Source organism: Danio rerio, chromosome 5 (assembly GCF_052040795.2).
Source record: "Danio rerio strain M-AB ecotype USA chromosome 5, GRCz13ab, whole genome shotgun sequence".
NCBI lineage: Eukaryota > Metazoa > Chordata > Actinopteri > Cypriniformes > Danionidae > Danio > Danio rerio.
Window position 1 is genome coordinate 32,980,664 of NC_141025.1, and position 17,219 is coordinate 32,997,882.

At 33.0% G+C, this 17,219-nt stretch overlaps 1 protein-coding gene across 6 annotated transcripts in view; it reads left to right on the plus strand.

The window, feature by feature from the left end:
* Nucleotides 1-17,171, plus strand: part of myo1hb (myosin IHb) — a 93,122-nt gene extending 75,951 nt beyond the window's left edge. For all 6 annotated transcript variants that reach the window (XM_087253608.1, XM_087253621.1, XM_087253604.1 and 3 more), the window contains 24 exons: nt 29-100; nt 576-695; nt 794-861; nt 1,953-2,058; nt 2,174-2,254; nt 2,631-2,722; nt 3,779-3,873; nt 4,101-4,147; nt 4,230-4,310; nt 6,522-6,627; nt 6,725-6,842; nt 10,221-10,334; nt 10,446-10,522; nt 10,891-10,959; nt 11,035-11,119; nt 11,623-11,785; nt 11,892-11,975; nt 12,072-12,165; nt 12,273-12,328; nt 14,032-14,167; nt 14,954-15,024; nt 15,116-15,213; nt 15,322-15,421; nt 15,952-17,171. In XM_087253608.1, coding sequence (XP_087109734.1) covers nt 29-100; nt 576-695; nt 794-861; nt 1,953-2,058; nt 2,174-2,254; nt 2,631-2,722; nt 3,779-3,873; nt 4,101-4,147; nt 4,230-4,310; nt 6,522-6,627; nt 6,725-6,842; nt 10,221-10,334; nt 10,446-10,522; nt 10,891-10,959; nt 11,035-11,119; nt 11,623-11,785; nt 11,892-11,975; nt 12,072-12,165; nt 12,273-12,328; nt 14,032-14,167; nt 14,954-15,024; nt 15,116-15,213; nt 15,322-15,421; nt 15,952-15,978 — 2,160 coding nt within the window. In that variant the 3' untranslated portion in view covers nt 15,979-17,171. The remainder of the gene's footprint in view (nt 1-28; nt 101-575; nt 696-793; nt 862-1,952; nt 2,059-2,173; nt 2,255-2,630; nt 2,723-3,778; nt 3,874-4,100; nt 4,148-4,229; nt 4,311-6,521; nt 6,628-6,724; nt 6,843-10,220; nt 10,335-10,445; nt 10,523-10,890; nt 10,960-11,034; nt 11,120-11,622; nt 11,786-11,891; nt 11,976-12,071; nt 12,166-12,272; nt 12,329-14,031; nt 14,168-14,953; nt 15,025-15,115; nt 15,214-15,321; nt 15,422-15,951) is intronic.
* The last annotated feature ends 48 nt before the right edge of the window (nt 17,172-17,219 follow it).

Below are 17,219 nucleotides of genomic sequence, written 5' to 3' on the forward strand. Positions count from 1 at the left end.
GCCTCTTGCTTTGTCTTTTTTCCCTCAGTTATTAGGCATCCCCTCAGACATGTTGCAGGAGGGTTTAACTCACAGGAAGATTGAAGCCAAAGCTGAAGAGGTGAGGCAGGATTCTGAACACAGGCTTAGTAGCGTTGTCTATATGTACAAGTACTTATAGTTACTTTAATTTAGTCAATGTGATTAAATGCTAGCCTATTTACATTGCATGTGCTTGTTAGTAATATTTATTTCATTCACTGCAATCCAGTTAAGTAGTTTAATGTATTGTGTATGACACGTTGCAAAGCTGCTTAACATTTGTAGTTTCACGTAAACATAAAAAATGTTTTGAATTTACCTGAAAAGGTGTGGTGTAAATGTACCCTTGTTTAAATTTATATAGTTTGTTGACAAAAAGCTGAAAGAAATTAAGTTTAAGTATGATACATATTAGTTTAGTTGACATTTGTTGTATTTCAAGTAACAAAAAATAGCTTAATTTGGGGTTTTAGTTGAGTATAAAAACCCTGTTATGATTATTAACATTACTGTATTTCAGAAATGCATGATTATGTGGTATTTTTTATTTTCAGGTTTTAAGCCCTTTCACTGCTGAACATGCAAAGTATGCCCGGGACGCACTAGCCAAAGCCATCTACGGCCGCACATTCTCATGGCTTGTAAATAAGATAAACGAATCCTTGGCAAATAAGGTAGGCTTGGTTTACATACTCAGTTTTTTTACTGTAGTTTATTTAAATGTGTGAATTAGTCAATGAGTTATAAGTTTATTAATCTATTACCAATGCAGGATTCAACCAGAAAGACAGTGATAGGACTGCTGGACATTTATGGATTTGAAGTGTTTGATGTGAACAGGTAAACCTTAAACACTGTAACCGTACACATTCACCACATGCATTTATTGTAATGGTTTCCTTCAAAAATACTCTTGAAAGGGGTTAATATGTCAACAAAATTAATTAATAACCTTTTCATCAGTACAGTGTCAGAACAAGCCCTCTAGACACAAAGAAATGGGCCAACTCTAATGTTAAAAAACACTATGCTGATGACCTTATTGCTGTTTCATGTTAATAAATTGTCGGAATGTGAATTAAATATTTGTAAAGTACTAAATAGACATTTTGATTTATGTTTAGTCTTGTCAAATGACTAGTCATGATGAATCACATCCAACGCTAAAGCACATGTATTTAAATAATATGTGTGCACACCTTTTTACAGTATATGCAAAACAATAATATATATATGATATTATATTTGTGCCTATGCATTAGATTAGTCAGTACTGAAGCCAAATCCGGAGCTAATCTGACAAAATATCTTAAGACAATGGTCCCAAATGTATATAACATATGTATATGTTAAATAAAAATCAAGAGAAACAAAAAAATATATAAACATCTGTTGAAATTTTGTAAGTTGTATTTGTTTTGCAATAGTTTGCATGTTTAAATTAATTATTTTTCTATTTCTGAAGATATTCAGTAACTAAAATATTATTTGAATAAATATATCTGTGTGGGTGTGTGTGTGTGTGTGTGCGTGTGTGTGTGTATATATATATATATATATATATATATATATATATATATATATATATATATATATATATATATATATATATATATATATATATATATATATATATATATATATATATATTCTATTAAAATCAACACACCTACTGTAATTTTACATTAATTCCAATATATATATATATATATATATATATATATATGTATATATATATATATATATATATATATATATATATATATATATATATATATATATATATATATATATATATATATATATATGTATATGTGTGTAATAAATATACACAATACACACTCATATATTATGTAAATTTTATGTAGAATGTGATTCATTGTGTTACACTAATGGTTATCATGTGTATGAATACCTTGTTTACACCTCAGTTTTGAACAGTTCTGCATAAACTTCTGCAATGAAAAGCTTCAGCAACTTTTCATCCAGCTCACTCTCAAATCAGAGCAGGAGGAGTACGAGATGGAGGGAATCGAGGTGAAGTACATGCAACATTTATTTGAAACCAATATTCCTTAATCTTCGGACAGTGATAGTTTGTGCCATAAATCGGCTTGACCATGTGTGCTATCTTCTTGTTGACATATGTCAGTGGGAACCCGTGCCATATTTCAACAATAAGATCATCTGTGACCTGGTGGAGGAAAAACACAGAGGCATCATATCAGTACTGGTGAGTGAAACGGATTCAAGCTGAAACACAATAAAGGGATAGTTGACCCAAAAATGAAACTTTCCTCATCGTTTACTCATTACTCATGTGGTTCAAAATGTTGAACACAAAACAAGATATTCTGAACAATGTTAGAAACCTGCAGCCATTGACAACCATATTAGAAATAAACATATAGGGTAGACAATGGCTGCTGCTTTCCAACATTCTTCAGTACAGCTTTGTGTTTAATAGAAGAACGAATCTCTAACTGCTTTGGAACAAGTGGAGGGTGAGTAAATGACCGAATCTATACTTTATTGGGTGAACTATCCCTTTAAAGCTTTATTAAAGACAAATGGTCACATCTGCCATATAATGTGTCTCACAAATAAAGGATGAAGAATGTCTGCGTCCTGGAGAAGCCACAGATTTTACATTCCTGGAGAAGCTAGAGGGAAAGATGAGTGGCCATCCTCATTTTGTCACGTGGGTAAACCTTTGAAATCCCACTTAATGTTCACTTTAATGGTAGTCTTAAATCAGGCATGTTCAAACTCGGTCCTGGAGGGCTGGTATCCTGCAAAGTTTAATTCCAACCCCAATCAGACAAACCTAGGCTAGCTAATCAAGCTCTTACTAGGCCAGGGGTGGCCAACCCTGTTCCTGGAGAGCCTCCTTCCTGCAGATTTCAGTTGCAACCCATATCAAACACATCTGCCTATAATTATCACGTAGTGTTCAGGTCCTAATTAATTGGTTCAGGTGTGTTTGATATGGGTTGCAACTGAAATCTGCAGGAAGGTGGCTCTCCAGGAACAGGGTTGGCCACCCTTGTACTAGGATTTCTAGAAACATCCTTGCAGTTGTGTTAAGGCAAGTTGGAGTTAAAACCACAGGACACTGGCCCTCCAGGAGTTTGGACACCCCTGTCTTAAATGCAATAACGCAATGTCAATTTGGTAACTTACTGTTTTTCGCTTTCTGTATAGTAGGAAAGTATGTGATTTCAGTTGCCACCAAGGTCTCTAGGATAACTAAAAACTTCATGGAGCAGGATTTAATCTGTTAAATTAAATATAATCAATTTATTTATTAGAGTCACAGGCTTTAGTCAAAACATTGTTGCATTTTGGGAAATGTGCATCTGTTTGCATCTAGAACAAGTGCCATATAGGCTATATTACATGTTTTAGTCTGCCTAATTGGTAATGTAATGATACAACTATTTTTATGAAAATATTGGAGAATTTATTTTATTAGATGGATACAGATAGTTTTTAAAAACATATTTATTTTTAATCAAAAGCTTATTTGAAGAACTTACATAGAGTAGTTGAATACAAATTTGTTCACTTCTTTTAAGAAGATTTAAAAAATATATAAATTATATATGTTAGTATTAATGTTATATATTATATATTGTTAGAATAAAATATATATGTTAGTATTTACTTCATTGAATTGACTGCTTTTCTAACAAGGTAATGGTTTGATCACAGCAAGAGCTTAAACTGTGGTAATCTAAAATTCTCCAAATCTCAGGCACAAATTGGCTGACCAGAAAACACGCAAGACCCTGGAACGAGGAGACTTCAGACTTCTACACTATGCTGGAGAGGTTACTTACTCGGTTGTTGGTAAGTCAACACGCTTTGTGTCAGCTTTTTTAATTTAATAAATTTGTATTTTTGGAGCTTTGGTGTTGCCGCCTTTGATGAATATTTCATTTGCACCTGCGTTTTTTGGCTGAGCACTAAGTTAAGAGGGATTCTTTTGTACAGTTTTTCAAGTCTTTCGTTGCAACCAGTTTTAAGACTAACAAGTCTTTTTCCTTAACTTGACCTGTTTGATTTCCATATGTCAGGATTTCTGGACAAAAATAATGATCTTCTGTACAGAAACATTAAAGAGGTAAGAGATTCCTCCTCTGCATGCATTCACTGTTTGCTTCTCGTCTCTTTGAAATGTTAAAGTTGTTTGTTATTTTGTTAAGGTCATGCGACAGTCTAAGAACAGCATTATCCAGCATTGCTTCCACACTATTGAGCCTGATGGCAAGAAAAGACCCGAGACGGTACAGTAAAATGATATGTGACAAGTGAATGCATTTTTAATGATGATTTTCTGGATATAAAAAAAGAATTGTTTAACTGCAGATTTAGTAAAGCTTATTAATAGTGCACCATTTTAATATACTTCTATCAAATAGATATTGTTGACCGCTGTAAGAAAAAAAATCATGCAAAGTTTATTGCAGCATAGTAGTCACTAAGTGCATGGCAGCACCTTGGGCTCAGCAGATTTGCATAGAATCTTTAACATCCTAAGCTCAAACCTTTCTTACAGTTTTAGTTTAGACCTGAAGTGTGCATGATATCAAAATCTACAATGTTTGTTTTACTGGTGCACATTGTTAATCTTAAAATGAACAATTAATCTGTGCAAGTTAATCCACTAAAAAACTCACTTTGCTTCTGCTTTGGAATGACAGTTCTTGTCTGATGATGTCAGATTGATGACCTGGGTAAAATATGCTTAGCCACAACCCTCCATTGCTAACCGTCAATTTGCTGCAGGTGAAATATGAAAAGAAGAGCACAAATAAACTCCACCACTACTCAGTATAGAGACAAATGCAGGCCATGCCCACACAAAGGGGAGGGTGGGGAAATGATGGGGGCATTCTAACCCTTCCCATTGACTTTCTATTGAGCAAAACTGCCTTTTTGTCCTTTCTGAAAAACAGAACAATATCTTAAAGCTGCAATGTGACAAGGTGTAATGTAAACAAGCTACAAAACCAAGGGCTAATTTAATAAGCCATTCACCTCTAAAAAAAAGTAGGACTTTTTAAGAACTCAAAGTTAGAGTGCTGCTTGTCATATTACAGAAATGATGATATGCTCGCTGCAGAGAAATGAAATTGGCGACAGGAAACAATCATTATTTTTAACGTTGCATGAGACAAAGATATATATATAGAGAGAGAGAGAGAAAGAGAGAGAGAGAGAGAGAGAGAGAGAGAGAGAGAGAGAGAGAGAGAGAGAGAGAGAGAGAGAGAGAGAGAGAAACTAATTGCAACTAACTACAAAAATAATTGTTAGTTTTCTGTGATTGTGATTCATGTTTACGTATATACGTATAAATGCGTATTGCATTATGGGTCCTTAATCTTTCCCCAAAATCTTTTGATGTTGAAAAGTTAGAAAAATTGACTTTTATTGGCATTTTTAATAGTTTAAAGGGATATGTTGTCTGTATTGGTGTAGTAAATTACTGTACAAAAAATTAGTAATAGGCTGCCAGTAGTTAGTAGTTAGTTCTCTAGATGGTATTTTTTTAACAATATATTCTCAACAATATCTTCTCTCAAACTACTAAAATGCCAACAAAAGCACTTTGTTAAGCTGTAGAGTTGAACATCGACAGAGCAGAGATCAAACTCCCATAATGCAATTTACAACACCATGGCTGTTTCTCAATTCCAAGAACGCAGAGAACGGACTTGCGTTCTTGTGGAGACCGGTCTTGCCAGGTGTCCTCGGAAGAACGAACTCAGGAGACCGCGAGGGCAGAGAACGCGTCCTTTGAGAAATGGGATGCTGCGTTCTTCCTGATGGTCATGTGACCTTCACGTGTTTTAAATGGAAATTATTTAAACATTACAGCACTTATACAACGATTTATTGTTTTTCCCCTCTTCAAAATATATACTTTGCATAAAAACATTAGAAATATACTCTGCACAATATAAATAAAACTGATTTTAATACGAATTTCAGCAAACAACTCTTGATGTGTTTATTCCTTTATTAAGATGTTCATGTTAATGTTTACTTTCACCGTTTCATTTAGGGAAACTCCTGAGGTAAATAAGTGATGTCTCTAAACTTTAATAATAAATCTAAATAAAATGCTGCGCTTCCCACCTCCAGTCGCAATGACTTCTGGGACTTCCAGAGCGAGTTCGGTGCTCAAGTCAGCATCAGTGCGTCCTCGATATCAAGAACACATCCGGGAAGTTTCACGCGTCCTCCGTACTTGCGGTCTTGAGTATTGGAACTGAACTTAGGCAGCTGATGATGACGTTTTACGAGAACACGAGGACGCAAGACCGCTGAAAAACACATATTGAGAAACAGCCCATGTGAATCACAAAATAAAGCTTTTTTGCTTTAGGTTGATGCAGTCATTTTACTTAAATCATCCAGTAAAGTTGAATCACATATCAGGTCAATTCATACACCATCAGGTCAATTCATACACCATGTTTTTTGTGAAACAGGTAGCCACCCAGTTTAAGAACAGCCTTGTCGGCCTGACCGAAATCCTGATGACGAAGGAGCCATGGTATGTGCGGTGCTTGAAACCCAACCACTGCAAACAGCCAGGTGAGCCTTTCACTTCACACTTCTGCTTAGTGGTTTTGTCTGCTGAATGTTTTACAAGATGGTGCTGGTGACCTGTCTCTCTCTCACCCGACCTCAGATCGCTTTGATGATGTCATGGTGAGACATCAAGTCAAGTATCTGGGGTTAATGGAGCACCTGAGAGTCAGACGGGCCGGGTTTGCTTATAGGAGAAGATATGAAGTCTTCCTCAAGAGGTGCGTTCGCAGTGTGTATGTGTTTTCAACAGCACGTTGTCAATAATGTTACTCAGCTTTATGAATTTTGCTAACAGATTTAATTGAAAGACACAACTTTATTTTTATTTAGCCCCTTTAAAAGTAGCATCTCCAGGGATTTTAATGACCTAAAATGTGCAGCAGTAAAGGACACAAGCATAAATGTAAAAAATGTCAAAATAAAAAGTAAAAAAAAGACACATAAAATAATAATAATAGATCTAAAAATCATCTAAAAGTCAAATAAAATCAAATAACTGATCATATCTGTTTGATGCTGAATAGGACATCCCAGAATCAGACACACATTTTTATTATTTAATAGTATCTCTTAATCATAATTTAATAAATGATACAATTTTTATAAAAAAGGTATATTAAAAAAATCAATTACCAAGTCCATTAGGTCTTAAACTAAATTGAAATAGGTTTTTATATTGTTTTAAATGACTCTCTTATAGTTTGTGTACTTTTTTTTTGACGTGAAAAGGGCCAAGCAAGCTGACATGGCATTTCAAGTGCCTAATTATGCTTTTTCAGAGATTATGTTATTTAATATAGGGGAGAGCGTGGATAAAAGTAGTGTTGATTAAAGTAACAAAAAGATTTTCTCAGAGCCCTTACAACAGTTTTCACTTTGCAGTCTATACCAGCACGTTCGGCATGCATGGAGCTGCCAAATATCATCTGATTTCATCACTGTCGTGCGGTTAGATCAGGATTTCAGTTTTTAAATGCAGAAAGTAAATGATGGTACCCTTTTTCTTTTTTTACAAGTTGTGCTTCTGTTTTCATGTGTCACAGTAATGATCAATCTACAGGTTATTTAAGTGCAATAACATATCTTTAAGTGTGCAATGTCTGTGTTTTTCTGTTTAAAGTAAATCAGGTTTAAGTGTCAAGAGTTCCTGTGGGGATGAAAGGAACACTTATTTATGTCCCACTGCTAATAGTCATAACTTATTTTCACTTGCACATTAGAGTTTGCAGTAATTCAATTTAGATGTTTTATATAAATGAATTCACATTGCCAAGAAAAAAATATTCTAAATGATTAAATTTAAAAGCCATGTCAATAAAGGCTTTATAATATATTTATATATTTTATATATTTTTGAGTGCCTTGGAATGATTTTTGCTGTTTATTTTGATGAATCCCCTACCCAAAGAGCACCGACACATCATTTAAGTTACCACTGAGCACTTTTTGTTTGATTTTAGATTAAATTTTGTATTGTTTTGTTGAGTTTTTTTTTTTTTGATGAAAAAATAAATATAGGGGAGAGCGTGGGTAAGTAGCATTGAATTAAAGTAACAAAGCGATTTTTCTCAGAGCTCTTACATTAGTTGCTTTTGTAAACATTGGCCAGGGCATCTCAATCACTCAGCGCCCTCTTAAAAAATATGATATGAGCTAAAATAGGAAATGAAATTTAAAATAAAAATGTGATTTAAAATTTATTACAAATATAAAGGACAAAATATGTTTGCAGTTAACATATTAACAAGATCATAGTGCGGTTTATTTTAAAAACAAGATTGATCCAGTAAATCTAGCACATATTGTTGTGTTACTTTTGTCTCTACTGACGGGGTTAGTATGTTTGAAGTGTTTATTTTGGTTAAAGTGAAATTATTTTGTAATTTTTTTACATTTGTACAAAATACCACCGGATATTGATAGACCACACTTATGAGTTAGGAACCACTGCAGAATGTATATTTCTGTCTAAAACATCATCTTAAAAAATATTTTTTTATGAAAAATGGTACTTTTGTCTCCACTCTCCACTACATGTTTTAAATTTAATGTCTGCAACATACCAAACATCATAGTGTGTGATAAATAAAGGTATTGTCTCCACAAAACAAGAACCAATTAAACCTGAAGCAAATCATGTGCAATTCAAGTTTTGCATCCAGCACAAACTTAATTAAGTTATAAATGTGTCCTCCTTTCAGTTTTAGCCAAGTTTTAAGAGTTTGGTTTGTGTCAACATGTTAAGATGATGTTTTCAGCACTTTCTTTTGAATTCGGTAAAACAGAGTTCATCATTTCTGTTCATATCATAAGGTGACCATATGTCCTCTTTTTTCTAGACATGTCCTCTTTTAAAAAAGGTTTCAGTTCGATAGTGATCTGAAATTCAACAAACAAGTAAATTCAGTTGTTAAATCCCTTTTTTTTCATTCATGACTCGTAGCAAGTCATTTCTCTCTTTTAATGACCTTGATTACGTGATCCATGCTTTTGTTTTACGAAGACTAGATTATTTGCAACTCACTATATGTGGGTATTAGTCAAAATGCCCTGAATAGATTGCAATTAGTACAAAGTGCGGCAGCGAGACTTCTGACAGGGACTAGCAAGTATGAGCCCATATCACCAGTTCTTTCCTCTCTGTGCTGGCTGCCTCTTAGGTCAAGGATTGATTTTAAACTATTAATTTTTTTTTTTTAAACCCTTAAATGATCTGGCAACACCTAACTTATTAGATCTTCTACATGTATATAATCCTGGTAGATCACTAAGGTGCATCTTTGTTTTTTAGCATTTAAGCCATTTTATATTGAGGAGTTTGCCTTATGTTTTAATTGTTGTAATTGTTTAATGTAGCACTTATTTTAATTAGTATTGATTGTCTTCAGCACTTTGGGCAACAATGTGTTGTAAACAATGATTTATAAATCTAAAATATCCCATTCGACTTGCTACTGTCATCACTAAATGTTACATTTTTGCATTACTTTTACCTTTGTCTTTAGGCCGCACTGTTTTTGCACACTACCATTGGTCGGTCATATACATACGCAAATATTGGCTAGTGCATCCCTTAAAAAAATATGATAGGAGCTTAAATATGATAATGGATATTTTGTTTTTATAAGGTACCAGTTAAAACAGACTGTGCCATCAAACCAGTTACAGCAGGGGTGTCAAACTCAGTTCCTGGAGGGCCGCAGTTCTGCAGTTGAGTTCCAACCTTAATTAAATATACCTGAGCAAACTAATTGAGTCCTTCAGGCTTGTTTGAAACCTACAGGCAAGTGTGTTGAAGCAGGGTTGGAACTAAACTGTGTAGGGTTGCGGCCCTCCAGGAACTGAATTTGACACCCATGAGTTACAGCAAAGTGGACTTATGGAAGAGAAGGAGTGACTGAATCTTTGAACAAAGGATTTCAAAAAAATTCCTGATGCTGAAATGTTTATATAATATCCAATATAATGGTAAAATGAAAGTGATATTAGACTCTGGTATATCTGTTGTTCCTTTGCTCTCATCCTTTTTTAATCAACCTGTTGTTTTTTCTTCTCACCTGAAAACATTGATCTAATCTCCATGCTGATCTGCGCAGATACAAGGCTCTGTGTCCTGACACATGGCCACACTGGAAGGGGACACCAGCGGAAGGAGTGCAGCGGCTCATCAAACACCTTGGCTACAAAACAGACGAGTACAAGATGGGAAGGTACAAACTGTACAGGCTAATGCTACGATACTTTGTTTTGTTGTTCTTGGACCAAATTAATATCCGGTGCCTTTTGATGCTTTTTCAAGTATTTTATTTCCTTTTTTTAAGAACAAAAATCTTTATTCGCCATCCCAGGACTCTGTTTGCCACTGAAGATGCATTTGAAGTCTGCAAGCATGAATTAGGTAAGCCATCACCAATATCTGAAAATAAAAGTCTAAAGCTGCAGTGCTAGTTTTACATTTGCAATATTATTATTTAGTTTTTTAGGTAGAACATAAAAACAAAGGGAAACAGACAATAAAAAAACCCTACAAAACAGTCTGATTTAAAGACTCTCTTATATGTCCTGAAACGAAACCAAGCAAAACAAAAAACGAAACAAAACGAGAATACAGTGGTAGAGTGAGGATCCAAATGCAGGGTAATTATACAGAGATGGTCAGCCAAGCAACGGAGACTGTGCTAACCACTGAGCCACAGTGTCGCCCTATGTTCTTGCTAATTCATCTATGAGCAGATTGATTACTATTTAAAATCTCTTTTAATGTAGTCACAAGAATCCAGGCCAAATACAAGGGCTACAGGGTGAAAGGAGACTACCTGAGGCAGAGAGAAGCAGGTATCGAACCTTTCTGGTATTACAGCTACTTAGGATATCTGTGTATGTAACTTCACTCTTAACTGATTTTAACAGCTACCAAGATTGAGACATGTTGGCGGGGCCTGCAGGCCAGAAGAGAGCGAGAAAGAAGAGCCTGGGCTGTCAAAGTCATCAAAAAGTGAGAGAAATATTAGAAATGTCTTTTAGTTCGGCAGCGATGCATTCATTTGATCATAAAATACTTCTGTTGACCAAAAAGTTCTGAACAGTATATGCCCTGCAAAAATACTTCTCATACTATTTCTAGACCAAGTATCTCAAAAATCTTAAACCAAGAAGCATTTTCTTGACAAGTAATAAAAATTGTTTTGTTTTCAGAAATGAATGTCAAAGTTAAGTTAGTTTTTCCTTAAAGAAAAAAGCAAATAATATGCAAGTAAAATTGAAATAAGAGTATTTTACATAGCCCATTGCTGACTATTTTGCTTAACTTTATTTTAAATTTTATTCCCGAAAACAAAACATGTTTTTACTTGTCTAGAATGTGCTTCATTTCAGATTTGTTTAGATATCTGTACTCTAAATAATACAAAAACTCTGTATAGGAAAATCTGTTTTGCAGTTTGTTAAAAATGTAATAGAATCAAGTTTGAGTTTAAGTGTTTCCCCAAAATCTTACAGATTTATTAAGGGCTTCATGAACAGGAATCAGCCTGTAAGCATGGACAACTCTGAATATCTGGCGTTTGTCAGACAGAGCTACCTCACTCGACTCAAAGAGAACCTGCCAAAATCAGTTTTGGACAAAACCACGTGGCTGACTCCTCCACCCATAATGCAGGAGGTAGATCCTTCTTCATTGAAGACAAGTCTTTTTTGAAATTTCATAAGATAAGAATCATAAGATTTCATTGTATTTTATTTTTTCTTTTCTATAAATGAATCTACAGGCCTCGGTTCTCTTGCGTAACCTGTACACACGCCTCCTTGTTAGGAAGTATGTTCGAGGGATCAGCTCACAGAGAAAGATGCAGGTAAAATTGTGTTTTTCACCTCTCATTTATCTGAACATTTATTATCCTACTACATTCTCTGATTGTATATGTTTAATACTCCTATTTTATTTACAGCTGCAAACCAAAGCACTGACCAGTGAAATTTTCAGAGGCAGAAAGGAGAGCTACCCTCAGAGCGTATGCCAACCCTTCGCTGACACTAGGATAAGTAAGAATTTGTCATTTTTTTCTCAACTATTGCAAGCTACTATTAACTTTGCAGTGTGTAAATCTAAAGGTTACAAATAAACAACATTGTTTTTTGGTTGTCTTCAGGTGAACAGGACATAAACATTAAAGTCTTACAACTGATTTGTCCTGAAGGCATTAAGGTTAGTAAAACTATGAGCTATTCTAGCACTTTTAACAACAAAGTCCTTATATATACACTGTTTAATCGAAAGAAGATTTTTTTTTACATTTTAACACAATCAATTTAATAACTAATTTAATAATAATTTATTTAATTTGTCTTTTCCATAATGACAGTTTATGATCCGTCTTTCCGATGAGATTCTGACTCTCTGTGGTCATTTAAAATCCCGTTGCACTTCTCTTAAAGAGTAGGGGTGTAACCCTGGCCAAATTCCCTCCATACCCTTCATAGCCTCCCAATCATCACCATCCACCGAATTAGCTCTATCATTGTCTCTCTACTCCACTAATTGCTAGTATGTGGTGGGCGCACTGGCACGGTTGTCCTGTGGCAATTAAAAGGCCTAACTGTGCAATTTAAAGGCATAACTGTTTAATTTAAAGGCTTAACTAGATTAATTAGGTTAACTAGTTAGTTAATTAATTAATTAGACAAATTAATAAACAACATTGATTTGTTTTGTAGCAAAAACTTTACCAGTAACCTCAACCTTAGCAGTTTTTAAATTGTTTTGAAAATTTTTTGTTTTACATTGCAGCCAAACATGATTAAACAAACAAAAAAGCAAAGTGTAATAGGAAATACTGTGAAAAATGTGAATGTTCTGTTCACTTGGGAATCTGTGTAAATATAATATGTATTCTTGTAATTTTTCTAGAAAATAACAATTTGTTTTATTTATTTATTTTAATTGCAAATCAGGGTTTTTCCACTAAATATTGATTTTCTGACACTTCTCATTTTAAATCATTTGTATTGTGTTGTCTAACAAATAAATATAGACATAAAGTCTAAATAATCTAAAACACATTTTTGTTATTTTATGCCAATTGTTAGTTAAAAAAAACATGTATTAATTTATTGTATTTATTTCTGCAGAATATCTTTTTTAAATTGGCTTGAATGAAAGCATAAAAACTTTTAGCCATTTTTAAGGTCAATAATATATTTTCGATTGTTTAGAGAACAGACCACTGTTATTCAATAACTTGCTTAATTATCATAACTTCCCTACACTGTTAAAAATGCTGGGTTTCATACAATCAATTTGTGTTGGGACAACATTAAGTAATTAAGTTTACTTTTTACTTTTTACAAATTTAAGTGAATTGAACCTAAAACAAATAAGTTGTCCAAAAAAACTCAAGAATTGTTTAAAATAAGCTAAAACAACAAAAGTAATTTAAGCAAACAACAAATGTAATTTGTTTGAGTGTAGTTAACATAATAACCTAGTGAGGTCTTTAATTTGCACTTTAAGCTGAATGCTAGTATCTTGCAAAAGAACAAGTAAAATATTATGCACAGTTACCATGGCAAACACAGAAAAAATTAGTTATTAGAAATTAATTGTCAAAACTATTATATATGTTGAAAAACTCTTCTCTCCATTAAACAACACTTGAGAAATGTTTTTAAAATAATAAAAATTTCACAGGAGGACTAATAAAATATGAACATGAATTCATTTGTTGGGTGTAAACATATTTCTGTTTTATTCATAAATCATATTTCTGTTCCTGCTGCAGGAATACTTAGTTAAATGTCTGTAAGTGTTTAACTCAAAGTGTAGTAGACACTGGAGTTTTATTTGTTAGTCTGACAGATGTTTATGTCACTGGTATGGAAAAAGTGATTGTGTTATCTCCCTCTGTACAGTACAGTGTTCCAGTGATTAAATATGACAGGAATGGCTTTCGTCCACGTTTCAGACAGCTTATCTTCACTCAGGCCGCTGCGTATCTGGTGGAGGAGGCCAAAATCAAACAGAGGGTGAATTACAGCTCTCTAAAAGGTCAAATTTCAGTGTTGTTCATTAATTAAACATCTCAAATTGTGTGAAATGTCCAATTAATTCATAATCCATGGGTATTTTTATTTATAAATGTATGATATTTTGATATTATTAATATTAATATCCAGCAATAATTTTTCTTCTGTCTTGGCTACATCATGGCTACATTTTGGCTGCCAGTTAAAATCTATCTGACTTTGAATAACAGTCCAAAAATAGATTAGTTTTCTATCAGAGTTTCAATGACAGGCCAAATTCAGCCTTGTTTTAGCCAAGATGTCTATTAAACTAAATGGTTTGGTGGAATATAAAACTAGAATTTGATATTTCATTTAGAGATGTGTAAATATACCTCTTGATGTAGTTTTGTTTTGTTTAGACTATGTTGTTTATTTAGTCCTATTTTAATCCTTTTAACAGTCCTGTAACATGTCACTGCTAAATTAACCAGTACAGTAGACAAAGCATAATGTTAAAAATAAATCTATTTGTTTACAGTAATGAAAATGAGGCTGTGGGGAATGTGAGTTCTATGGATTGTACTGTTTTTTAAAATACTGTACTGATTATTATGCTAACAATAACAGTTTTCTAGAAAGTGGAAATCAGTTGAAAAATTAAAAACAATTACTGATCAGAAGACTGGATGTAGTGCATGTCATTGTGAAGACAGTGTCTGTCTTTCAAAGCCTTGTTTTCCTTTAGGGTAAATTAAGACATGTCTGTAGTCAAGTTCATTTCCTTGTCAAAAATTTTATTTACATAATAAATATTTGCTTTTAACAGGGGTGTCTGTCAGCAACTTAAGTGACAACTTCCTGATACTCCATGTCGCGTGTGAAGACACAAAGCAAAAAGTGGGTGAATAACAACACTATATATATATATATATATATATATATATATATATAACCTACAATATCACTGAAATATAATGTATTTTTTAAGGGAGACCTGGTCTTGCAGTGCAGCTATCTGTTTGAGGCATTGACAAAAATCTGTATAGTGACAAAGAACCGCAGCCTCATCAAAGTTGTACAAGAGAGGTGAGATATTTTGTCTAAACAGCCTCAAATACACAGAGAAAATATTTGTTGTGTTTAAAATGAATGTGTTATACATACAGTGAATTTTTTTCATTGTTGTTTTTGTAGCGTGAGGTTTGACATCCAGCCTGGGAAAGAAGGCTTTGTTGATTTTAAGAGTAGCAGTGAATCCATGGTCTATAGAGCCAAGAACGGACACTTGATGGTGGTGGGTCTACATAATGCAATCTAAATAACATAATACACATATTATAAAACAATACATATTTAGTGCTGTTTTTTGTGTGACTACAGATTAAGCCAGATAATATATATATATATATATATATATATATATATATATATATATATATATATATATATATATATATATATATATATATATATATATATATATATATATATATATATATATATAATTTATTTATTTTATAAAAACTGAAATAAAACAAATAAGACCTTTTTTCAGAAGAAAAAAATATAGGAAATACTGTAAACAATTCCTTTCTCTATTTAAACATCATTTGGGAAATATTTGAAAAAGGGAAGAAAAAAATCACAGGAGGGCTAATAGTTTTGACTTCAACTGTATGTTTATCATTATATATGATAATAATACTATGCTATTAATTAAGCTATAATATCATGCAGTGTAGTTAATAAATAATTCAATAAATAAAACAATTGACATCCCTTCACAGTGATCATTTATACATATTTACATGTTTTCTTTTGCAGGAATCTGCACGAACAAAATCTCGATGACAAAGTTTTACCTCACAGACTTCTCCACAGTGGAACAGTAATGCATGGAGGCACACAAATTAATTCATTCATCAGCTCAATAGGAAACAAAATAACATTTAGACCTAAACAAAATATGTGAATCACATGTGGGAGGCATAATATGTGCTTTTAGGGTTCCTCAAGGGATCAGAGTTGGGTAAAACTGCTTTAGAATATTTTTAAAAATGACTTTATTCTTCAAGGGACAAATAATAACATTTTTTCAACAATTTATTCACGTACGCACATTTCACATTCACATTTATTAAAAAGAAAAGTCAACAAGTTGAGCTGGTGTATTAAAATAGCTGGACTTCTGTTTTTTTGTTTTGTTTCGTTTGTATAATTTGAAGTGTTTAAATTCTGTATTTTTAGCTGTTTACTGTACATTGTTTTGTTGTGCTTTTTATAAACTCATATTTTGTTATAAATATCCAGCATTTCATGAAAAGGACTAATATTTCTTATCAAATGGAATTGAGTTTGTCTTTGAGCTTGCTAAACTGTGCACTTTTCTGATGGACAAAATGTATGTGTTAATTGTTGCTTCAAAGCAGAACTTTTTTTAAAAATTGTCCAAATGAAGTACTGTAGCCTACTTGTTAATCTCATACATTGGGTATCATGACAGAAAAACTTATACTGTGCTCATTTTTGTATTTGTATTTTGTTTTATCTCCCATACTGCCAAAACCTGACAACATGCAGCATGCCAGCATCATTGCATTGACAAACATACACGTAAGCTGGTTATGCCCAGAACACATGAGGAAAAACAATGTATTTACATAATTTGAATAAAGTTTCAAATATAAAATGCCATTTAATATGAGATACAGAACATATGTAATATCTGTAAGCTGTAATATAATATATGTTTGATAGTAATTCATGGACAGCCAGTTGTTGTCATGCTTTATCTGAACAATCCAATGAAATTTGTTTGGCTGTTGTCTTAAAATGCAGCAGAAATATATGTAACTTAATGAAATCAAGACGGTAGACTCATTTTTATAATAATGTATTGTACTTTTTTAATTTGTGATGTCTTTTTTTCTCTTGGTAATTCAGTTCATCTATTGTATAAACTATTTGCAGTGGTCATCACTTTGTGGACGGTTCCTGATGTTTCCAACTAAAGCATACAAATAAAAGCAATGTAATAAAAGTAATGTATGAAATCATTTTTTTATTAATTCATTTTTTATTGCAATAACAAC